General features: G+C 53.3%; 3 protein-coding genes across 4 annotated transcripts; 1 reads left to right on the top strand and 2 right to left on the bottom strand.

Annotated features, from left to right (window-relative positions):
• Positions 1–306: 306 nt before the first annotated feature.
• On the bottom strand, positions 307–7,076 carry NKAPD1 (NKAP domain containing 1). Of its 2 annotated transcripts, none has more exons than XM_071576144.1 (5): positions 6,977–7,076; positions 4,410–4,510; positions 3,111–3,266; positions 2,079–2,132; positions 307–1,734 (listed from the first exon to the last, which is right to left on the bottom strand). In XM_071576144.1, the coding sequence occupies exons 1-5, from the start codon at positions 7,043–7,045 to the stop codon at positions 1,212–1,214; spliced, it is 903 nt and encodes a 300-aa protein (XP_071432245.1). In that variant the 5' UTR covers positions 7,046–7,076; the 3' UTR covers positions 307–1,211. The 2 variants fall into 2 exon arrangements, with proteins under 2 accessions (XP_071432245.1, XP_071432246.1); XM_071576145.1 differs by having other exon boundaries at positions 3,111–3,263.
• Positions 7,077–7,121: 45 nt separating this feature from the next.
• Positions 7,122–11,053, top strand: PIH1D2 (PIH1 domain containing 2). Its single transcript, XM_071576201.1, has 4 exons — positions 7,122–7,368; positions 8,630–8,875; positions 9,891–10,117; positions 10,217–11,053. Exons 1-4 carry the CDS (start codon positions 7,137–7,139, stop codon positions 10,388–10,390), a joined length of 879 nt encoding a protein of 292 aa, XP_071432302.1. The 5' UTR covers positions 7,122–7,136; the 3' UTR covers positions 10,391–11,053.
• A 673-nt stretch (positions 11,054–11,726) lies between these two features.
• DLAT (dihydrolipoamide S-acetyltransferase) lies at positions 11,727–22,741 on the bottom strand. Its single transcript, XM_071576168.1, has 14 exons — positions 22,352–22,741; positions 20,543–20,644; positions 20,306–20,430; positions 20,054–20,210; positions 18,760–18,886; positions 18,286–18,476; positions 17,636–17,798; positions 17,387–17,454; positions 16,712–16,801; positions 16,515–16,622; positions 15,927–16,036; positions 15,496–15,658; positions 14,120–14,256; positions 11,727–13,315 (listed from the first exon to the last, which is right to left on the bottom strand). The coding sequence occupies exons 1-14, from the start codon at positions 22,592–22,594 to the stop codon at positions 13,186–13,188; spliced, it is 1,914 nt and encodes a 637-aa protein (XP_071432269.1). The 5' UTR covers positions 22,595–22,741; the 3' UTR covers positions 11,727–13,185.
• Positions 22,742–23,735: the final 994 nt, after the last annotated feature.

Raw genomic sequence — 23,735 nt, 5'->3', positions numbered from 1 at the left:
TGCCCTGGGCTGGTGATCACAGTGGGGTTGGATCAAGGGTTGGACTTCATGATCTCGGAGCTCTTTTCCAACCCAATCCATTCTATGATTCTCTACAAGGTGGGTTCCTTGGCAGGCACTCTCCTGGCCTGTCTCTTTGCACATGAAATAAAGAGGGACAGCAAGCAGGGCTTGGGAGGGAGGACCCAGGTCTGGTGACAGTTTTGTCCTTGTGGGCTGTGCCCACTCAGCAGTACAACAATCCCACCACATCCCTGATTCCATCTGCTCCAGGTGTGGTCAGGCACAGACACAGGAGAGCACAGGCAGCATCCAGACTGCTTAGCTCTGTCCCCAGGCTTGGGGACAATGACAAAAGCCTCAGGCAAATCTGGATTTATTTGTTTTATTAAAAGGCTTGGCTGTTGGCTGCAGGGAGAACAGCCTGGCACCAGTTCCTGCAGTACCACCCTGGGCAGGCCAGACAGGACACAACACCCACCAAGGGCTCTCTGTCAGCACAAACGGTCTCAGCATCCCCAGAGAGAGAGAAGGAAGGTGGGCACAAGGGCCAGGCCACAGCAGGGCTGGGAGAGAAGTCTAAACCAAGCAAATGCACTGGTGTCTTTTCTTCATCATCATCATCATCATCACAGAATTAGTCACTGCACCTTCAGCTGGAATGGAACTGTCCCCTCAGCTCCCCTTTGTGCCCAGCTGACCCTGTGCATGTCCCCACAGCTCTGCTTGTGGTGCAGGATGGAAAGACAAAGCTGCTGTGAGGTTAAATCCAGTGGCATTTCTGTTAACACACTTGTTGTCTGGCCTCTCTCCTACTGCCAGTCTTGGCCTTTTTTTGGTAACCCAAAACAGCAACCTGTTAAAAATTAATTGAAAAAAAACCCCAACAGAAGTGGTGCCAAGGTGCCTGTTCCCCCCTGCAGATACATGTCATGGTTTTGTGCATCAGAGGCCAACCTGGTCACAGGGAGGGAATCTGAAGCTGGCAGGAGGAGCCTCCTTGTCAGACAGGGAACTGCAGCTCTCCTGGAGTTCCTGGATGTCAATCCAAGGGAAGCAAGGGAGCCCCTCCTGCAGGCTGGCAGGGCTCAGCTCCTCCCTGTGGGCACACAAACCACAGTGCTGGGACAGGCTGTGCCACGGGGCAGTGCTGAACAATAAATACCTGGGCCTGTCCTCCCCCTGAGAGTCTGAGCTGCAGCCCAGAGCTGTCAGTCCTCCTCTGAGCTGTCCTCAGACTTCTCATCTCCCGCCACTTTCCAGTTCTTCCTCTTGCTCCTCTTCTCTGGCACCTCACTCTGCCGCTCCGAGGCGGAGCTGGGCCGTTTCTTTCTCTTCCGTGGGGGCCGTTTCTCTTTCCTGCCCTCGGACTCAGTGTCCTCAGAGCTGCTGGTGCATGAGCTGCTTGCCTGAGAAGAGTCACTGTCCTGCCCAGAAGAAGAGGTAGGTTCCTTGGCAGGCACTTTCCTGGCCTTTTTCTTGCGCCTGTGCTTCCCCCTGCGGGTGCCCGGGGTGTCCTCGCCCGAGCCCTCGCTGTCCCGGCACGAATCTGTGGAACTTTTCCCCTGCTCCTTTTTCTTTTTCTTCCTCTTTTTGTGTGAGCGCTTTTTCTGTTTCTTCTTGTGTGATTTCTTGGTTTTTTTCCTCTTGTGTGACTCATGGGCAGTTTGTTTCCCCAGGTGAGATTTCTTCTTCCCATTGATGGCGTTTTGCTCCTCTCCTTCCTGCTGGTCACTGGGAAAAGAGAACAGGGGGGTGTTTGTTGTTGATGATTCTGCTGGGTGGAGGTTAAAGACAATTAATTCTGTCTAAGATCTTATTTTTCAGTTGTCTCCACTCTCCAGGATACTTCAAGAATTTATTCACCCTCCAGATTGACAGATTTTAGTAACTCCAGCCAAACCTGAATGTCTAATTAGAATAAAACATTCAATCCCCTACTAATGAACTCACACATTAATGGATTTAATTTTTTTCATCTAACATTCAAGGCTGATCTATATTCAAAATTTAAATCTCAGCATGTAAAATCCCCTGCATTATTACCTGACAGAAGGAAATCAGCAAACCTGCCTTACCTGTCTGTATCAAATTCCTCAGGGTACAGCTCTTTGTACCCGCTGTGCCCCCACCTGTGAGAGAGCAGAGCCAGCTGTTAGAGACAGGCAGGGGGTTTGGGGGAGAGACACAACTCTGAAAAGGCAGAGCCACAGAATGGGCATGAGTCAGACAGGGAGGAAGGAAACAGGACTGATCTGGTTGGTGCTAGTTAAATGCACACTAAGTTTTCAGTCTCTTTTCCACTTAAAATTAGAAAAAACCACAACTCAAGTTTCTTTCAAACAACCCCAGAGAGCACTAACTTGTGTTTCTTGAAATGCTTCTCAGCTCCTTGGGCAAAGTAATAAATACTCAGCTTGGGGCTGAGCTTTTGCTGCTCACTGTGGCTCAGAAACTCAAATCAGACATTCTGTGACACTGCAGAGGTTTGAGTATGTTGGTTAATCTCAAGAGCTCAGGCATTATTTTACAGGAGCACACACTGAACAGAGAAATGTGTCATGTTTTGGCACAGAATCCAGAAAGTTTTTTAATTACAGTCATAGAGTCACAGAATCACAGAATCACTTGGGTTGAAAGAGACCTCTGAGACCATCAAGTCCAACCCTTGATCCAACCTCAATGAGATCACCAGATCATGGCACTCAGTGCCACGTCCAGTCTCACCTTAAAAACCTCCAGGGATGGGGAATCCACCCCCTCTCTGGGCAGCCCATTCCAATCCCTGAGCACTCTCTCTGCAAAGAATTTCTTTCTGATATCCAGCCTAAACCTCCCCTGGCAGAGCTTGAGCCCCTCTTGTTCCACTGCTGGTTGCCTGGGAGAAGAGACCAATCCCCACCTGGCCAGAACTTCCCTTCAGGCAGTTCCAGACAGTGCTGAGGTCACCTCTGAGCCTCCTCTTCTCCAGGCTGAACACCCCCAGCTCCCTCAGCCTCTCCCCACAGCACTTGTGCTCCAGTCCCTTCTCCAGCCTCGTTGCTCTTCTCTGGCCCCGCTCCAGCCCCTCAATCTCTTTCCTGAACTGAGGGCCCAGATTCCCCACAGACCTGTCTGGCATGTTGGCTTCACATTCATACAGCTTTTTATTCCAGGAGCGGGCCCTGAGCAGATCATCTTCCACCAGGTCAAGGAATTGGGAGTTCCTGGTTTTCCACTCCGCTCTGTGTCCCTCATCGTCGAAGCCATCGCTGCGCATCCGACTGCTGGGGGAGAGAGGGGTGGAGTTCAGTCCTGAGGAGGAGCCACCTCCTGCCCCACAGACCAGCCCATTCAGTCACAGAATCATTGCGTTGGAAAAGGCCTCCGAGATCATCAAGTCCAACCCTTGATCCAATCCCACTGTGATCATCAGCCCAGGGCACGGAGTGCCCTGGGCTGATGATCACAGTGGGGTTGGATCAAGACATGGTTGGATCAAGACATGATGATCACAGTGGGGTTGGATCAAGACATGGTTGGATCAAGACATGATGGTCACAGTGGGGTTGGATCAAGACATGGTTGGATCAAGACATGATGATCACAGTAGGGTTGGATCAAGACGTGGTGGATTCTCCCTCAGTGCCACATCCATAGAATGGATTGGGTTGGAAAAGCCCTCCGAGATTATCAAGTCCAACCCTTGATCCAACTCCAGTCCATTTACCAGATCATGGCACTCAGTGCCACGGCCAAGCTCAGGTTAAAACCTCCAGGGATGGGGAATCCACCCCCTCTCTGGGCAGCCCATTCCAATCCCTGAGCACTCTCTCTGCAAAGAAGTTTTTTCTGCTCTCCAACTTCAATTTCCCCTGGCAGAGCTTGAGCCCATCATGCCCCCTTGTCCTATTGCTGAGTGCCTGGGAGAAGAGACCAACCCCCAGCTGGCCAGAACTTCCCTTCAGGGGGTTCCAGACAGTGCTGAGGTCACCTCTGAGCCTCCTCTTCTCCAGGCTGAACACCCCCAGCTCCCTCAGCCTCTTCCCACAGGAATCACAGAATCGATTGGGTTGTAAAAGACCTCTGAGATCATCCAGTCCAACCCTTGATCCAACCCCACTGTGATCACTCAGTGCCACATCCAGTCACATCCTAAAAACCTCCAGGGATGGGGAATCCACCCCCTCTCTGGGCAGCCCATTCCAATCCCTGAGCACTCTCTCTGCAAAGAAGTTTTTTCTGCTCCAACTTCAATTTCTCCTGGCAGAGCTTGAGCCCATCGTGCCCCCTTGTCCTACTGCTGAGTGCCTTCATAACCTTGAGGATTATACAAGACCAAGGCAGGAATGGTCAGACTTGAGCACAGGGCTGGCCTCTTTCCAGGGACTCTTCAAGGAGAACATAACTCTGCCTGTGGTGTGTCTCACCTGGAGGTGTCTGCCAGCATCCTGCTTTGCCTTTTCCAGTAAGTCTCTTCTGTCTGCTTCTCCCACTCCCTTATCTTCCACATTTCTGTCTCTTCCTGAAGCTGAAAGTCACAGAAAGGAAACAAAGTTAACATTAGGGAAACTTCACAGTCACAGAGCACGTGTAATCAGCTCCAGCCTCAACATTCCTGCTGAGAAAATCCACAGCAACCTTTCCTACCACCCTCCAACAGAGGATTATTATACCTTGAGTGTTGTGTTCATTTCTGGGCCCCTCAGTTTGGGAAAGAGATTGAGGGGCTGGAGCGGGGCCAGAGAAGAGCAACGAGGCTGGAGAAGGGACTGGATGTGGCACTGAGTGTCCTCTGAAACACCTCCAGGGACAGAGAATCCAACAGGTCTTGATCCAACCCCACTGAGTCACCTCCAGGGACAGAGAATCCAACACATCTTGATCCAACCCCACTGAGTCACCTCCAGGGACAGAGAATCCAACACATCTTGATCCAACCCCACTGAGTCACCTCCAGGGACAGAGAATCCACCATGTCTTGATCCAACCCCACTGTGATCACCAGCCCAGGGCACTCCGTGCCCTGGGCTGGTGATCACAGTAGGGTTGGATCAAGGGTTGGACTTGGTGATCTCAGACTGGGTCTCTTCCAACCCAACTGAGAAGAGCAACGAGGCTGGAGAAGGGACTGGAGCACAAGTACTGTGGGGAGAGGCTGAGGGAGCTGGGGGTGTTCAGCCTGGAGAAGAGGAGGCTCAGAGGTGACCTCAGCACTGTCTGGAACTGCCTGAAGGGAAGTTCTGGCCAGGTGGGGGTTGGTCTCTTCTCCCAGGCACTCAGCAATAGGACAAGGGGGCACGATGGGCTCAAGCTCTGCCAGGGGAAATTGAAGTTGGAGAGCAGAAAGAAATTCTTTGCAGAGAGAGTGCTCAGGGATTGGAATGGGCTGCCCAGAGAGGGGGTGGATTCCCCATCCCTGGAGGTTTTTAAGCTGAGCTTGGCCGTGGCACTGAGTGCCATGATCTGGTAAAGGGACTGGAGTTGGACCAAGGGTTGGACTTGATGATCTCAGAGGGCTTTTCCAACCCAATCCATTCCATGATTCTATTCTATTATTCCATGACATGGACTGGGTCAGACTCCAGCACAGAAACATCCTCTGGAAGGACCAAGCCAAGCCAAGGAATTGCAATACAGACTGAAAAAACCCAATGGTTTGGCACCAATTTATTGCTACAGACACTGTAACAAGTGACTTTACAAACACATGGAATGAACGAGTTGGACCTGCTGAATTATGACAGGGTTAATTAATTAAAGAGTTTGCTAAAGGTAATGGAGTTGCTTCATCTTGAACTAAAATCCTGTCTGTGCACACGAGCACAGAGTTCAAATTCTTTGGTTTGAATAAAAGCACAACACGGAAAAAAACCCTGAACTATTGAAGGTTTGCTAATTATAAAAGGCAAACAATGAATTTCATGGAATTCCTGAGAGAATATGCTTTTCACTGGGCAAGGAAATAAGCAGCATAAGTGTGTAAGGAAATAAACAAGTTTGTAAGTAAATATAAACATTCCCTCCCCAGGGCGAGAACTGGAGAAAACAGAGTTAAAGTGACACTCGGGAAAACTGAGAGGGCGTTAAACTGAACTCGAGACAAACCGAAAGTGAGACTAAGGACGTTGGTGGGGCTGATTTAACAAACTCCTTTTTATCTCTGGCAGATGCTCCGGCTCGTCCCGCGCAGGGACAGCACAGGCTGGAACCGCCGCGATGTCCCCAAACTCCGGGGACACCCCGGGATGATCCCGGACCACTGGTGATACCCCCGGGATGTCCCCAAACACCGGGATGTCCCCAAACATCAGGATGTCCCCAAACACCGGGGACACCCCGGGATGTTCCCGAACACCGGGATGATCCCGGTCCACTGGTGACATCCCCGGGATGTCCCCAAACACCGGGATGTCCCCAAACATCAGGATGTCCCCAAACACCGGGGACACCCGGGATGTCCCCGAACACCGGGATGTCCCCAAACACCGGGATGATCCCGGTCCACTGGTGTCATCCCCAGGATGTCCCCAAACACCGGGATGTCCCCTAACACCGGGATGTCCCCTAACACCGGGATGTCCCCAAACTCCGGGGACACCCCGGGATGTTCCCGAACACCGGGATGATCCCGGTCCACTGGTGTCATCCCCAGGATGTCCCCAAACACCGGGATGATCCCGCAGCCCCGGATGGCACCTCCGGGATGCCCCCGCACCCCAACATGTCCCCAACAGCCCGAGATGTCCCCGCACCTCGGGATGCCCGCACACCCCCGTGAGGCCCCCGCACCCCCGGGTTGTTCCCGCACCCCCAGGATGTCCCTCAGCCCCCCAACATGCCCCCCACACCCCCGTGGGACCTCCAGCCCCCCAACATGTTCCCGCACCCCGTGGGCCCCCCCCAGGCCCGCGAGGCCCGCACACCCCCGCGCCGTCCCCGCTCCCCCAGGCTGCCCCCGCCCCGCCGTGCGCGCCCCCCTGCCCGCCCCGCACACCTTGTTGTGGGCCCCGGTGTGTCGGATGACGTTCCGCAGCAGCACTTTGCCCACGGGCACACGGGACATGCTGGGCCCGCGATGGCGCTGGCGGGGCCGGGCCGGGCCGGAAGTGCCGCGCGGTTCCTTCCGGCGGCGTCTCCATGGCGACGGGGCGGCCATGGCGGCCTCGGTGGCCGCGCTGTGTGCGCTGCTGCTGCACGGCCTGGCCGCGGCCCGGGCAGCGGCACTGACAGCGACACCGGCACCGACACCGACACCGCCACAGCCGCGCCTCTGCCTCCGCATCGCCCACACCCGCCCGCTCTTCATCAATGTGTGCGCCTGGCCCGCCGTGCCGCCCCCCGGCCCGGCCCTCGCGGGGCCGCTGCGGGACGTGCAGGCGGAGGGAGGTGCGGAGGGGCCGGGGGGGTTTGTTCTTCCAACAGGACACAGACACTGAGGCTGGAAGAGGTCGCTGAGATCACAGTCCGGCCTGTGGCACAGCCCCGCCTTGTCCTTGGGCACCTGCAGGGATGGGGATGCGAACCCGCCGGGCAGCCCCTTCCAAAGCCTTCCATGGATACATTCCCCCTGGTGTCCCAGCCCCTTCCAAAGCCTTCCATGGATACATTCCCCCTGGTGTCCCAGCCCCTTCCAAAGCCTTCCATGGATACATTCCCCCTGGTGTCCCAGCCCCTTCCAAAGCCTTCCATGGATACATTCCCCCTGGTGTCCCAGCCCCTTCCAAAGCCTTCCATGGATACATTCCCCCTGGTGTCCCAGCCCCTTCCAAAGCCTTCCATGGATACATTCCCCCTGGTGTCCCAGCCCCTTCCAAAGCTTTCCATGGATACATTCCCCCTGGTGTCCCAGCCCTTTCCAAAGCCTTCCCATCAATATTTCCCCCTGATATTCCAGCCCCTTTGCAAGCCTTTCCATCCATAAGTTCCCCTGATATCCCAGGCTCTTTCCAAGCCTTCCATCGATAATTTCCCCTGATTTCCCAGCCTCTTCCAAAGCCTTCCCATCCATAAATTCCCCTGATATCCCAGCCCTTTCCAATGCTTTCCCCTGAATAAATTCCCCTGATATTCCAGCCCCTTCCCATCTATAAATTCCCCCTGATGTCCCAGCCCTTCCATGAATAAATTCCCCCTGATGTCCCAGCCCCTTCCAATGCCTTTCCATGAATAAATTCCCCCTGATGTCCCAGCCCCTTCCAATGCCTTTCCATGAATAAATTCCCCCTGATGTCCCACCCCCTTCCAATGCCTTTCCATGAATAAATTCCCCCTGATGTCCCAGCCCCTTCCAATGCCTTTCCATGAATAAATTCCCCCTGATGTCCCAGCCCCTTCCAATGCCTTTCCATGAATAAATTCCCCCTGATGTCCCAGCCCTTCCAATATTTGACAGCCCTTCCCATCAATGAATTCCCCCTGATGTCCCAGCCCCTTCCAAACCCCCTGATGTGTTCCTGTGTCACCTGCTCCAGGTGACCCTGGACTGGGTGATCCCCAAGGTCCCTTCCAACCCCAGGCATTCTGGGATCTCCAAGTGAGGTGGGATTCCCTCTCTGCCCAGAAGCCACGAGTTCCCTTCTTTCCTTTGGGATTGTCCCAAAGATCTCCAGTGCCACAGCAGTGACTGACACACACCTTGCCCCCCTAGGCCTGTACAGCGTCATCGACGTGGCGTTCAACCCAGATGTTCTCCAGGGGGTGGAAAAAAGCCAAGAGAAAATGGAGCACCTGATCCATCAGACACTTCAGTTCCTTGAGGAACGACACAACCTGGTGCTTCCCCACTCCTACACCATCGAGCCATTCCCACCAAAGGGAAGCCTGGGAATGATGGAGCAGCGCCCGGGACGGGCACCTGAGCCCCCAGAGCCACAGCCCAGCCAGGGCACCAGGGGTAGGTGGGGTCAGAGCTGGGGCCAGACCTGTTTGACATCTGTATGGATGATTTAGATGAGGGGATTGAGTCCATCAGCAGCAAATTTGCTGATGACACCAAGTTGGGAGGGAGTGTCGACCTGCTGGAGGGCAGGAGGGACCTGGAAAGGGACCTGGATGGACTGGAGGGATCTGGAGAAGGATCTGGACAGGCTGGAGAGACCTGGAGGAGGATATGGACAGGCAGGAGGGATCTGGAGAAGGATCAGGATGATCTCAGAGGTCTCTTCCAACCCAACTGAGAAGAGCAAAGAGGCTGGAGAAGGGACTGGAGCACAAGTGCTGTGGGGAGAGGCTGAGGGAGCTGGGGGTGTTCAGCCTGGAGAAGAGGAGGCTCAGAGGTGACCTCAGCACTGTCTGGAACTGCCTGAAGGGGAGTTGTGGCCAGGTGGGGGTTGGTCTCTTCTCCCAGGCACTCAGCAATAGGACAAGGGGGCACGATGGGCTCAAGCTCTGCCAGGGGAAATTGAAGTTGGAGATCAGAAAAAACTTGTTTGCAGAGAGAGTGCTCAGGGATTGGAATGGTCTGCCCAGAGAGGGGGTGGATTCCCCATCCCTGGAGGTTTTTCAGCTGAGCTTGGCCGTGGCACTGAGTGCCATGATCTGGTAAAGGGACTGGAGTTGGACCAAGGGTTGGACTTGATGATCTTGGAGGGCTTTTCCAACCCAATCCATTCCATGGATGTGGCAGTGAGGGAGAATCCACCACATCTTGATCCAACCCTACTGTGATCACCAGCCCAGGGCACTCTGTGCCCTGGGCTGGTGATCACAGTGGGGTTGGATCAAGGGTTGGACTTGATGATCTCAGAGGTCTTTTCCAACCCAATCCATTCTATGATCTGCTGTCAGTAACAGTTCTCAGCTCACACAATCACCTCTCACAGGTCAAACTTCCATGATGGGTTTGTCAAGTGGGTCAATGTCACAGTTTTGGTAAGTGATGTGTGTGAAAAGCTTCTTTTCCTTGCAAGGACCGACTGAGGGGCCTGAGGGCAGCAGGAGGGACCCAGGTGGGACAGAGGCCAAGGGGGTCCTGATAGAGGAGATTTCCAGCATGCAGCTGCCAAAGAAGCCAAGCAGCCCTGCCTATAAAATGGTCACTGTGTGGGATGCAAAGAGGGAATGGCTCAAAATTATGCTCAGGATTGAACTGCCCCACGTCAGCTCTGCCTCCCAGTGTGACCTCAGCGTGTCAAAGGTAAGACAGCACAAAGAACAACCCTCTGTGTTCTGTCCAGCACCCAATCCCTGGAAATTCCCTCTCAGTTAATCAAGGATTTTAATTTTCTTGGTTTAGGATGACATCATCATTGAAGTTCCTGAAAAGTACAAATTACAACTGGATTTGCCAGAACAGGTGGATGAAGAAACAACTACAGCAGTATTTAACAAAACAAAAAGGGTGTTGTTTATCTCAGCACCACTTGCCAAGCCAGATCCTCATTCTGCCCAGCTCCTGGTCCCAGATTAAAGAACAAAAGCCCAGAGTGAGAACCTTACTTTTAAATTATGAGTTGGGTTTTTTTCTGACTGTTTAATCTTTAGGGGGTGAATGACTCAGGTGCCTTTGGAAAAGGCAAGTAGAGAAGATGGAGCAGTACCAGCACCACCAAAGTCAGGAAAAAATAAGACTGTAAATACTCAACAAGGAGTACTTGGATCCCAGGCACTCAGCAATAGGACAAGGGGGCACAATGGGCTCAAGCTCTGCCAGGGGAAATTGGAGAGCAGAAAAAATTCTTTGCAGAGAGAGTGCTCAGGGATTGGAATGGGCTGCCCAGAGAGGGGGTGGATTCCCCATCCCTGGAGGTTTTTCAGCTGAGCTTGGCCGTGGCACTGAGTGCCATGATCTGGTAAAGGGACTGGAGTTGGACCAAGGGTTGGACTTGATGATCTCAGAGGTCTTTTCCAGCCCAATCCATTCTGTGATTCTATGGATGTGGCACTGAGTGAGAATCCACGTCTTGATCCAACCCCACTGTGATCATCATGTCTTGATCCAACCATGTCTTGATCCAACCCCACTGTGACCATCATGTCTTGATCCAACCATGTCTTGATCCAACCCCACTGTGATCATCATGTCTTGATCCAACCACATCTTGATCCAACCCCACTGTGACCATCATGTCTTGATCCAACCATGTCTTGATCCAACCCCACTGTGATCATCATGTCTTGATCCAACCACATCTTGATCCAACCCCACTGTGATCATCATGTCTTGATCCAACCATGTCTTGATCCAACCCCACTGTGACCATCATGTCTTGATCCAACCACATCTTGATCCAACCCCACTGTGATCATCAGCCCAGGGCACTCCGTGCCCTGGGCTGATGATCACAGTGGGATTGGATCAAGGGTTGGACTTGATGATCTCAGAGCTCTTTTCCAACCCAATCCATTCCATGATTCTGTGATTTATAGTTACAGCATTTGTGTACCCACAGTTAGAGCTGCAGCAATGCCTACACACTTTACTACATGATTCATGTTGCCTTGAGGAGCAGCAGTGACAGTTTTGATGTGTTTTTGTTGAAGAATTTGCCTGGGTTCCCGTGGTTGGAGCAGCTCTCCTGAGTGTTTGGTGCTGGCACAGCCTGCACAGGTGTGTCACTCACAGGGAGCCCAGGTGAGAAGCCAGGAATTCTCAGGATCACTGCTGGAAAGAGCAAGCAAGCAGGAATTCTGGAACACTGTGATGGAATTTTGGGTTAATAGGGTGAGTTTCAGTGCCAGACTGAAAGGCTGCAGAGCAGAACAGTAAAGCCACACACGACTGAAGAGAAAAGCACTGAACATGGTTTAGTAGTTGTCAATTCCAAACATTTAATGGAAAATGGGTTCACTAGAGCCATCTGGAACCAGGGTATTTGAGATCATTAAAACCCAGAACCTTAATGCAGTTTTTGTTGCTTAAGCAAGGCATGAAAACCAGGTATCACAGCAACCAGACACTAAATAGTTCCCACAAAAATATTTAATTTCCACAGTATTTTCTTCCAATATCTTTAGTGAATTCTGTAGAACTTTACAGGAGACAGTACTTAATGCAATATACAGAATAATGGATCAGCTTGAACTCTTTTCTTCTAAGCTCTTCTTCCCCCCTACTTAATTCTCCTGATCACTTTGTCATTACTGCACAGTTGCCCTTTTTACATCAACATTTCCATGTGGAAAGTGGAAATTAAGAATGTTCAGCACTGCACCCCTGGCAGGATGCAACAACTGGAGTAACTGGACATGAGTCCAACAAACTAGTGGAGCACCTTACATACAATATGTACATGGAGAGCACATTCTGCAGCTTTCTGAGGCTGGCACAGCACAGACAGGGGAGGGAAGGCCTAAAACTCCAGGGACTGAGTCAGAGCTTCCTATGTTAGAATGCCTGAAATAAAAATTCCAAACATTCAAGTCCTCACACGACTTACATCCACTGGTGGGATTATCAGCATGTGTGGGGTGTCTACATTGGGTTCCAACACACAGATCCTCCTGAACACTCTGCAAAACAGTTACTTCCATGGCATGGGAGTCTGGGATTAGCTTAGCAAGAACAGCAACTGAAGAGATTCCATACAAAAAGCACATGTGAGTGAAAGTCCATGAGCAGACAGCACATTCCTGGTGGCACAGAGAGCTGTGACCCCACAGACAGCACTGCTCTGTCCCCTTAAAGTGCAAAAGGGATCACGTAGCTGAGCAGCTCCAGCCCAGAGCCAGATTCCAAGAAAGCTTTGGAACACTGGCACTTGGCCTTTGAGAATCTATCCCCAGGCACTTCAGTCCCTCAGTGCATTTGCCATCTCACCCACCCCAGGGACAGGACAGTGTGGGAATTCACCTTCTGCTGACTGTGACCAATCTCATCTGCACTCCTGTGAAGAGATGATGTTTGTAATTCATATTTCTGAGAACATGAAACTGTTGGTTTGCACCCCCTGCCCACCCGAGCTGAGGAGCAGCTGGCAGTGGGAATTCTGCCAGGATCAGCTTTAACTCTGGGATGCTTAACTCTGTTTTTGGAAGAGTTTGCAAGTTCACTAACTGTATAAAAATACAGTGCAGTTGTAATATTGCTCTGAAAAGCACTTTTGCAAACTTTTTCTGTACAGACTGGTAATAACATTACCAGATAATATAATACATATTTTAAATAAAAAAAGGAACTCTCTTAAAGTCTGAACACTACAGTCTAAATAGCTTGTTTAAAACACAACTGTGATCCAGGAAAACTCTGCTTGCATGGTGGGTAAATTATAGCAGCATGGTCATGGGCTTCTCCAGGAAACTCTTGAACTCAGCAAGCCACTGTGCTCCCACTGCTCCATCCACAACACGGTGGTCACAGCTCAGGGTAACAGACATCACACTGGCCACGTCAAAGCTGCAGGAAACACAGGGAAAGGAGAGAAAGAAAAGGTTAACACGCTCCTCTGCAAGGCAGAGCCACTGCCAGGGCAGAGAAGCTTTTCTGGGAGGGCCAGGAATAGCAGGTGGTGCTTGGTGAGAGATGTTTGTCCCTGTGGGCTTCTGAAAAAATTGCACTGGAGAGCAGATCATGTTCATTCCTTTTCTAGGGAAAATTAAAGAAAGTAACTTCATAAGACACTAATAAACCCCTTTGTGTGCTCCCCTTAGGACAGGGAGCTCACCTTTCTTTGCATCACAACAGCCCCACACAGTCCAAAAGAACCATTTTACCAAGTCCCCTCAGGGGTCAGTGACAGATACCCAGCACTGGTAAAATGTTAAATAAACCTTTTCCTGGGTCTGTGCTAGTGCAAGCTCCAGGCAGGGGAATCATATACAGGACACCTGGATTATAACCCCTCCCTTAGGTTTTCCTTAAGTGCAAATTTAAGCTAGTTGTTGAAAAAGAACAGGTGCCTGAATCGTTGTGAATCCCAGACCCTTTTCCTCAGCTCAATCCTGCCCCTCAAAGAAAGAAACAGCCTTTCCTTAACCTGCAAAGAGGTTGCAAGAAAAACGTGTGGGGAACCCCTCCTCAGTCACTGTGATTCTCTCTAACAGCTGTGTGGCACAAACAAGAGCTCACTGTTCTTCAGAAGGTACTGACAGCATCCTGTCAACAAGAAATTTCAGGGGTTTTTAAATGATTTTCTAATGGAAGTGTTAGAAAACCAGCTGTTGTTTCAGAGCTTGGATTCAGCATCAGGTGAAGACTTACCCTTTCTCATTGTCAGCTGGCACCAGCCTTTTCTCTGAGGACCCCACTGCGAGGATGCAGGCTTGAGGTGGATTGATTATGGCAGAGAAATTCTTAATCCCATACATTCCTAAATTGGAAATTGTGAAAGTACCACCCTACGAGAAGAACACACCCATGGTCAGACTCAAAAATGCTGGTTTGTGTGGAAATGAGGAGACTGAGGGGAGGCTCACTGGGGTCTGCAGCTTCCTGATCTCTGTTTGGGTGAGCAGTGACAGGACTCAGGGAAGGGCTGGAGTTGTGTCAGGGAGGGTTGGGCTGGATATCATGACAGGGCCCTTCCCCCAGAGGGTGGTGGGCACTGAACAGGCTGCCCAGGGCAGTGGGCACAGTCCCAAGGCTGCCAGAACTCCAGGAGGGTTTGGACAATGGTGGGACTGCTGAGGTGTCTGTGCAGGGCCAGGAGTTGGACTGGATGATCCTTGTGGGCCCCTCCCAACTCAGGCTATTCCACCATTCCGTGATTACCAATCACAAAACAGCCTCTGCTCTGCCAGGGGAAATTGAAGTTGGAGATCAGAAAGAAATTCTTTGCAGAGAGAGTGCTCAGGCATTGGAATGGGCTGCCCAGAGAGGGGGTGGATTCCCCATCCCTGGAGGTTTTTCAGCTGAGCTTGGCCGTGGCACTGAGTGCCATGATCTGGTAAAGGGACTGGAGCTGGACCAAGGGTTGGACTTGATGATCTCGGAGGTCTTTTCCAACCCAATCCATTCTATGGATGTGGCACTGAGTGAGAATCCACCACATCTTGATCCAACCTTACTGTGATCCACCACATCTTGACCCAACCTTACTGTGATCCACCACATCTTGACCCAACCTTACTGTGATCCACCACATCTTGATCCAACCCTACTGTGATCCACCACATCTTGATCCAACCTTACTGTGATCCACCACATCTTGATCCAACCTTACTGTGATCCACCACATTTTGATCCAACCTTACTGTGATCCACCACATCTTGATCCAACCTTACTATGATCCACCATATCTTGATCCAACCCTACTGTGATCACCAGCCCAGGGCACTCCGTGATCATAGTGGGATTCGATCAAGGGTTGGATTTTGATGATCTCAGAGGTCTTTTCCAACCCAATCCATTCTATGGATGTGACGCTGGGTGAGAATCCACCACATCTTGATCCAACCCTACTGTGATCACCAGCCCAGGGCACTCCGTGCCCTGGGCTGGTGATCACAGTGGGGTTGGATCAAGGGTTGGACTTGATGATCTCGGAGGTCTTTTCCAACCCAATCCATTCTATGATTCTGTGATTAATTTGCACCAGCCAAGGGCATTGTGCCCGACAGCAGCCCCAGCTGCTCACCTGGAACTCGTGGGGCTGGAGTTTGCCTTCCCGGGCTCTGGCTGCCAGGGAAGCCACATCCTTGCTGATGGCAGCCAAGCCCTTGGTGTGGGCGTTGAACACGATGGGTGTGATGAGCCCGGCGGGGGTGCTGACGGCCACGCTCACGTCCACCACGTGGTTCCTGCAGCACACACAGCACACACTGCTGGTTCCAGCAGGGCAGCACCCAAAAACCCCCTCACAACTCTTCAGACAACCCCAAAACAATACTGATTTTGCCCCAATTATTTCACCTTGCACACCAGCCTTAGACTCAAAGTTCTTAGCAATGTAATGAAAACCCCTCGATGTTTTCCCTTCCTCAAATCCCAGCAGAATTTCTGCTCTTTTGCCACGAAGTCTCCACTGAACAAAGAAAGTTTTGGGCTTTGACAGCACCACAAACTTACTGCCGAATAACTGTGTCCATCCATGAAGAATTTGCCTCAGGCACCTTCAAGCATGCCAGAGCAGAAGCTTTAATTAGGAAATCATTGACTGAAAGCTTAATGTTATCCTCCTGCAAATGAAGAGATTGGAGGTGTCAGTTTGTCTCCTACACATCACCCCAATCAACGTGGGCAGTCACAGCCAGGCACCCTTGTTCAGAGAAAGGGTTAGAAAACAATCACACTCCTTGCAAGCATTAATAGTCAAAGATAATTTAGGAGGTGAATGCATCTCCTTCACAATTCATAAGGTACAGTAGTTTTTAATGTCTGGTTTTGCCCAAATTTGGCTTAGAATTATTATTTTGTTTAAATTTTCTACCCTTAAAAGCCTTTTGGCTCTGCTTCCCACGTGGAAAAATGGATTCCCCCCAAGGAGAGCACAGAGCAGCTCTCAGGGAAGTCAGGAATCAGCAGACAGTGAAAGGTCTGATTCTGTCACAGACAGCCCAGAACTGATCCCCAGCAGGTACAAAAGGCACTGAAAAGACTGTTTTCCCCCAAGCCAAGATGCCACACCACCAAAAGCAGGGTGGGCAAATGCTTTACCTGATTGAGTTCTTTCCTTAGCACCAGGATTTCTCCCATGTTCACATCGATGGAAAGGTAGTAGTGAGGTATTGTTTGTTTGGACTGCATCAGCCTCTGAGCAATGACCTGTGGGTGTGCAGTGGGAGGAACATCAACCACTCTGGAAAACTCAGGACTGAAAATCATGGGCTTGGAGAGGAACAACATGTCCTTACCCTCCGAATGTTGCTGATGGGGATGTCTGTGAAGGTCCCCTCGGGTGCTGCCACTGCAGCAGCTGCAGGAACTGCCCCTGGCACTGGAGCCTGGAGAGAACAACAGCATCACTCACAGAGCCACCCAAAAACCCACTGGAACTCCATGTGGGGGACAAGTGTTGAGGTCTTAAGAGAGCAGCAACTTCTACTCAGCCTCACCTCTCTAGTACCCACATGGCACCTCATCAGCCCTTTATCTGATCATTAAATGTACCCACATGGTTCCATAAGCCCTGTGTTTGACTATTAAATGTATTTCATTTTCACTGCCCTGCCAGCAGCACACACAGCAACACCTCCACCAGCTCACAGAAAAGACAAGCCATCAGAACACATTTGGGGCAACAACTGGTGCAGGCTGGTGGTTCCTAAGTCTGCCTTTCCTTCTGATCCCCCCTTTTCAGCACTGCTGGGTCAGTTGGGACTGGGCTGACCTCAATTCAGAACCAAGTGAAGGGCTGGGAACACACAATTTTTTTTCCTCAGTGGAATATCAAAGGAACAAATAAAGGAAAAAAGTTCCATCTGTGTCTCTGACAGGTTAAGCAATGCCAGTGCCATGTAGGAACTGCACCTCTACAGAGCATTTCCACTCCTGTCACCTCCATCCTCACACACTTCCAGCACACTCACTGGAGCAGCCTTTGTTGGCACAAATGACTCCACATCTTTCTTGGTGATTCTGCCATCTGGTCCAGTACCTGAGAGAGTCAAAGAAAATGCAACAGGATCTCAATTATTTGCAACAGGGCTTTGCTTCTAAAGGTACCACTTTAGTTCAGCAGAGAGAAATCACTTAAAACAACTCCTGGACTAAGGACTCACAGATCTACAGGGACAGACACTTGACAGTGAGGGAAAGGAAGAGGAAAGGAAATGTACCTTTCACTTGGGCAAGGTCAATTCCTTTTTCTGCTGCCAGTTTCTTTGCCAAGGGACTAACCAGGATCCTTCCTGTCCTGGGAGGTGGCCCAGCTGTGGGGGCTGCTGGGGTGGGAGCAGCAGCAGGCTGGGGAGCAGGAGCAGCTGCAGGAGGTGCCACCACCTTAACAGAGGAATCAAAGCCATCAGTGGAAGGTACAGCATGTGAGCTGGCCCAGGTAATTACCAGCCAAGAGAATAGCAAAGATAGTCACAAATCAGAAGGAATTTTCAAATTAAGAAGAGTTTCCCAGTGCCAGAAATTAAATCAGAAACTCCATGGGAAGGAGGCAAACTGAGCTGCTGGACCATACACCAAAAACTTCAGGTGAACTAAAGGAACTTGTGCTCCCCATTCTCAAGGATTAGAGGCACTAAAACTGGGACAAGCAACAGACTGGAGAAGAAATCACAATGAATGAGATCTGCTCTGGTTTTTGGAGGGCAAACCAGTGATCACTTCTCCCAGCACATGGATCAGCCTTGCAATCTCAAAGCAGAAACATTACTGGTGAAGCCAAAGCTTCACACTGTCAAACCAGCACAACATTTCAGATCAGACCTCTGAGTGGTCCCCATGAGTTCCCTCCCGTGCCCAGAACGGTCCTTACTGGTGGAGGAGGAGGAGGAGGAGGAGCTGGTGCCTTCATGTCAGTCACTGCAGCAGCCTGGTAGTCAGCAAAGGCTGGAATATCAGCCTCTTTCTCCACAATGATGCAGAGAGGAGTTCCTAATGGCACATCTCTTGTCCCTTCAGGCACCAGGATTTTGGCCAAGTACCCTTCCTCCTGCACTTCAAAGCCTGTAAGGGACAGAAACAACACTGCTTTGGTGCCTGATGCAGCTGAAGAATTCCTCTGGAGGCTCTGGTAGCTAAAGCCCTGTCTGTATTTAGTGGCAGAGAACCCTTTTCAGCACAACTAGCAGGGAAACCTCTCCATGTTGCCAAGAAGGACTGATGAGGAAATAGGAGTGTTTTGAGGAGCTCCAGTGTCCTGTTTTAGCTGTCCCACAGCAGGCAGAGAACAGCTGGCACAGGCTACTGTGGATGCTTTTAAGGGGTCCCTTCTTGGCTTTGGACTCACCTATTGTGGCTTTATCTGTCTCAATTTCAGCCAGTAAGTCCCCCTCATTCAGCTTCTCCCCAACCTTCTTCTCCCACCTCTGCACTGTGCCCATTGTCATGGTGGGTGACAGGGCAGGGAGAGTGACCTGGCAAGGCAGAGAACACAAGACAATCAGATCCTGGGACTCCAGAAGGATCAGGAACACAGTTTTAACCCCTGACAGATGATGCCAACCTAAAGAAGCAGCCAGGCTTTAATGCACTCCTACATGTGGCTCCCTGACAGCAGAGCACAGAGCTGGCCCACAGTGCTGCTCTGGCTTCTCTCAGCAAGGCCTGAGCAAAGAGCAAGAGCAAAGAGCAAGAAAAGAAACCTCTGCATCAAAATAATCATTCCCACCATCCCTCTGGATGCACTTGCTCCCTGCCAGGCTAAAAGGAAGGCTGAAGCAAAGTCACTTTGTCCCTGACAAACACATGGGGAGCAAAACTGGACAGATGAAGCAGGCAGAGGGAAGTGTAGTAGCTGAAACACAGACTAAGAGGACATTAATTAAGTCTTTAATTACTGGCTCTGAGTAACAGCTCAGACACACCAGTTCCCACATGATTTATCTGCAGGTTCAGGTTTAGTATTTCAAATTTTCTTTTTCAAAGGAATGTCACAGCAACACTGGCACAAAGTGCTCAGAGACAACAGTGAATGTCCACTGCAATATCCAAGCAGGGTAAAAAGATTATCCACAAACCCAACTCATTGTCAGTCACCCACAACCCCATCTGGTGTGTTCATCAGAGTATCACAGACTGAGCTCTGCTCTAAGCAGGGCCTGCAGGGCTTATTCACACCAAACCTGAGGGCTTTTTATACCAGAGCTGTCCAAATAAAGCAAACACAGCAGGTTTTCCAAGACAACAACCCTGCAGAGACAAGTCTTCCCTCCACCAGCAGCTGGGAAGCTGAAATAAATCCCTGCAGAAAGTGTCCTGGGATGTCCCCAGACTCCTGCTTTAAGCACACAACAATTCAAGTGGCACATGGCCCTGCAATTATAAATTTCCACTCCACAGAGTTTATATGACAAAAATACCCTGAGATGAGCTCAGTTGGTTAAAACTTGGTTGCAATAATGCCAAGGTCGTGGGTTCAATCCCCTCTGTGGGCCACTGACTGAAGAGTTGGACTCGATGATCCTTGTGGGTCCCTCCCAGCTCAGAACAGTCTGGGATTCTGTGAAAATGCCCCACAGGCAGCAATGCAGTGGCAGAGAAAGAGCACAACAAGCCTTACATCAGAAGCAACACTGTCCTACCTGCATGTGAGGAGGGTAAGAGCTGCCAGGAGCCTGAGGAGAAGGCTGAGGTGGTGGGGAGGGAGCTGCAGCTGGAGGGGGAGGCACTGAGGCTGTGGGGGGAGCAGCTGCTGCAGCATCCAGGGTGTAGTTTTTAAAGGCATCAATATGTTCAGGCCTAGAAGGAAACACAGAGCCCCAAAGCCAGTCAGGGGATGCTCCCTAAGCCTTTCACTCAAGGCAAGCACCAAGAGAGAGGATTCAAATACATACTTTTCTACTGTGATGCATATTATGGCCCCAATAGGAACATCCCTCGTTCCTTCTGGCACCAGGATCTTGGCCAAGTAGCATTCCTCCAGGCTCTCAAAGCCAACTGTTGCCTTGTCTGTCTCCACCTTCGAGAGAGAACAGGGCACTGTGAGGGACTGGTGAGCCCAGAGCTCCCAGGCAGTGCTGGCAGCACCAGGGAGGGGGCACGGGCACCCCACGGGCACCCAGCCCAGGTACCTCTGCTATGAGATCCCCCTCGCTGATCTTGTCACCCTCCTTCTTCTCCCAGCGTGCGATGGTGCCCATCTGCATGGTGGGGGACAGCGCTGGCAGGGCCACCTGGGGGGACAGGGCAGTGTCACTGCAGCAGGGACACACAGGGCAGGGATGGGCCCTCAGGAGGGGGGTACAGACCTGCTCAGGGTCAGGGCCACCTGGGTGGGACAGGGCAGTGTCACCGCAGCAGGGACACACAGGGCAGGGATGGACCCTCAGGAGGGGGTCAGGGCCACCTGGGGGGACAGGGCAGTGTCACCACAGCAGGGACACACAGGGCAGGGATGGGCCCTCAGGAGTGGGGCAGGGACCTGCTGGGGGTCAGGGCCACCTGGGGGGACAGGGCAGTGTCACCACAGCAGGGACACACACAGGGAAGGGATGGACCCTCAGGAGTGGGGCAGGGACCTGCTGGGTGGGACAGGGCAGTGTCACCACAGCAGGGACACACAGGGCAGGGATGGACCCTCAGGAGGGGGTCAGGGCCACCTGGGGGGACAGGGCAGTGTCACCACAGCAGGGACACACACAGGGCAGGGATGGACCCTCAGGAGTGGGGCAGGGACCTGCTGGGGGCAGGACAAACACCCCAGGACAAACCCTCCTGGGTGCTGAGGGGAGGCTGGCACAGCCTGTGCCACCCCTGAAGTGCCCCAGGCCAGGCTGGAGCAGCTGGGACAGTGGCAGGTGGCCCTGCCCAGGGCAAGGTGGGTGGCACGAGATGGGCTTTAAAATCCCTTCCAATCCCTGAACATGCTGGGATTCTGTCAAGGGTTATACAAGGGCAGGTCTGGGTCTGCCAAGGGACCAGGAGAGGTGCAGGGACAAAGCCCAGCGGTGACAGAGGGGGTGGCACTCCATGGTGGCACAGGAGGCAGGGGCAGGACCTGCGGGAGTGGGGACAGAGCCATGGACTGTTCTCTGTGCGGGGTGAAAGGTTTGGGATGAGGCTGCCCAGGGAGTCACCACCCCTGGAGGTGTCTGGGGACACCGGGGGGGCATGGAGGGGACACCAGGGGGATGAGGGGACAGTGAGGGGACACCGGGGGGATGGAGGGGACACCGGGGGGGTGAGGGGACAGTGAGGGGACACCAGGGGGGGATGAGGGGACACCGGGGGGGATGAGGGGACAGTGAGGGGACACCGGGGGGGATGGAGGGGACACCGGGGGGGATGAGGGGACAGTGAGGGGACACCGGGGGGGATGGAGGGGACAGTGAGGGGACACCGGGGGGGATGAGGGGACAGTGAGGGGACACCGGGGGGGATAGAGGGGACAGTGAGGGGACACCGGGGGGGATGGAGGGGACACCGGGGGGGATGAGGGGACAGTGAGGGGACACCGGGGGGGATGGAGGGGACACCGGGGGGGATGAGGGGACAGTGAGGGGGGTTAAGGGACACCAGGAGGGGATGAGGGGACACCAGGGGGATGGAGGGAACACCGGGGGAAATGAGGGGGCACTGGGGGGATGGAGGGGACACCGGGGGGGAATACCGAGAGAGGGACGAGGGGACACCGAGAGAGGGACGTGGTGACACCAGGGGGTACTGAGGGGACACCAGGGGAGACCGAGGGGACACCGGGAGGAGATGAGCGGACACTGGGGGGGACATACCGAGAGAGGGACGTGGGGACATCGGGGGGTACTGAGGGGACACCGGGGGGGACCGAGGGGGCAGCAAGGGGCTGAGGGGACACTGGGGGGAATGAGAGGACCCTGGGGGGGGATGAGGGGACACCGAGGGCCCCCGGGGCCGTGCCTCACCTTCTGGTGCGCCGGGAGGCTGCAGCTTCGCCGCGGGACCAGCCGAGTGTCCGCGGGCGGCAGGAGCGGGCGCAGAGCGGGGCGCCCCCAGGCCGGGCCGCGCCGGGCGGGGCCGGGGACAGGGACAGGGACAGGGACAGGGCCGGGGCCAGCGCCGGGGCCGCCCCCACACAGCGCCCGCCGCGGCCGCGCCAGCGTCCCCGCCGCGCCCCGGGACACCCGCCGAGCCAACACCCGCCACATGCTGGGCCGGGCCGGGCCGTGCCGGGCTGGGCTGGGCTATGCTGGGCCGAGCCGGGCCGGGCCGGGCCGGGCTGGGCGATGCTGGGCCGGGCGGAGCCGCGCGGTGACCTCCGTGCGGGCGGCGCGACACGGCGCGACACGGCGCGACACGGCACTGCCGTAAAGCGCGGGCGGCGGGGAGGGACCCGCGGGGGCACCGCCCCGGGAAGGGAGGGACGGGATGGGAATGGGATGGGATGGAACGGGATGGGAATGGGGTGGGATGGAACGGGATGGGAATGGGATGGGATGGAACGGGATGGGAATGGGATGGGATGGAACGGGATGGGAATGGGATGGGATGGGATGGGATGGAACGGGATGGGAAGGGGATGGGAAGGGGATGGGAAGGGGATGGGAAGGGGATGGGAATGGATGGGAGGGAATGGAACAGGGTGGGAATGGGATGGGAGGGGATGGAACAGGGTGAGAATGGGATGGGAGGGAATGGAACAGGGTGGGAAGGGGATGGGAGGGGATGGGAGGGGATGGAACGGGATGGGAATGGGATGGGAATGGGATGGGAATGGGATGGGAATGGGATGGGAGGGGATGGAACGGGGTGGGAATGGGATGGGAGGGGATGGAACAGGGTGGGAATGGGATGGGAGGGGATGGAACTGGAGCGGGGTGGAACGGGAGGGGATGGGAATGGGATGGGAAGGGGAAGGGATGGAACTGGGTGGGAATGGGATAGGGGATGGAACTGGAGCAGGGTGGAACTGGAGGGGACCGGAATGGGATGGAACGGGAATGGAAGGGGACGGGATGGGATGGAACTGGACTGGAGTGGAACTGGAGGGGATGGGAATGGGATGGGAGGGGATGGAACCAGACCAGGGTGTGCCGAGACCACCCTGCATGGGACGGGAGGGGAATGGGATGGAATGAGATGAGATGAGATGAGATGGGATGGGATGGGATGGGATGGAACAGGATGGGATAGAATGGATGGGGTGGGATGGGATGGGACAGGACAGGATGGATGGGGCGGAATGGAATGGGATGGGGCAGGATGGAATGGGATGGGATAGGATGGATGGGGCAGAATGGGATGGGATGGAATGGAATGGGGCGGGATGAATAGGATGGGATGGGATGG

Source organism: Pithys albifrons, chromosome 23 (genome assembly GCF_047495875.1).
Source record: "Pithys albifrons albifrons isolate INPA30051 chromosome 23, PitAlb_v1, whole genome shotgun sequence".
NCBI lineage: Eukaryota > Metazoa > Chordata > Aves > Passeriformes > Thamnophilidae > Pithys > Pithys albifrons.
This window is presented reverse-complemented; position numbering and strand designations above follow the sequence as displayed.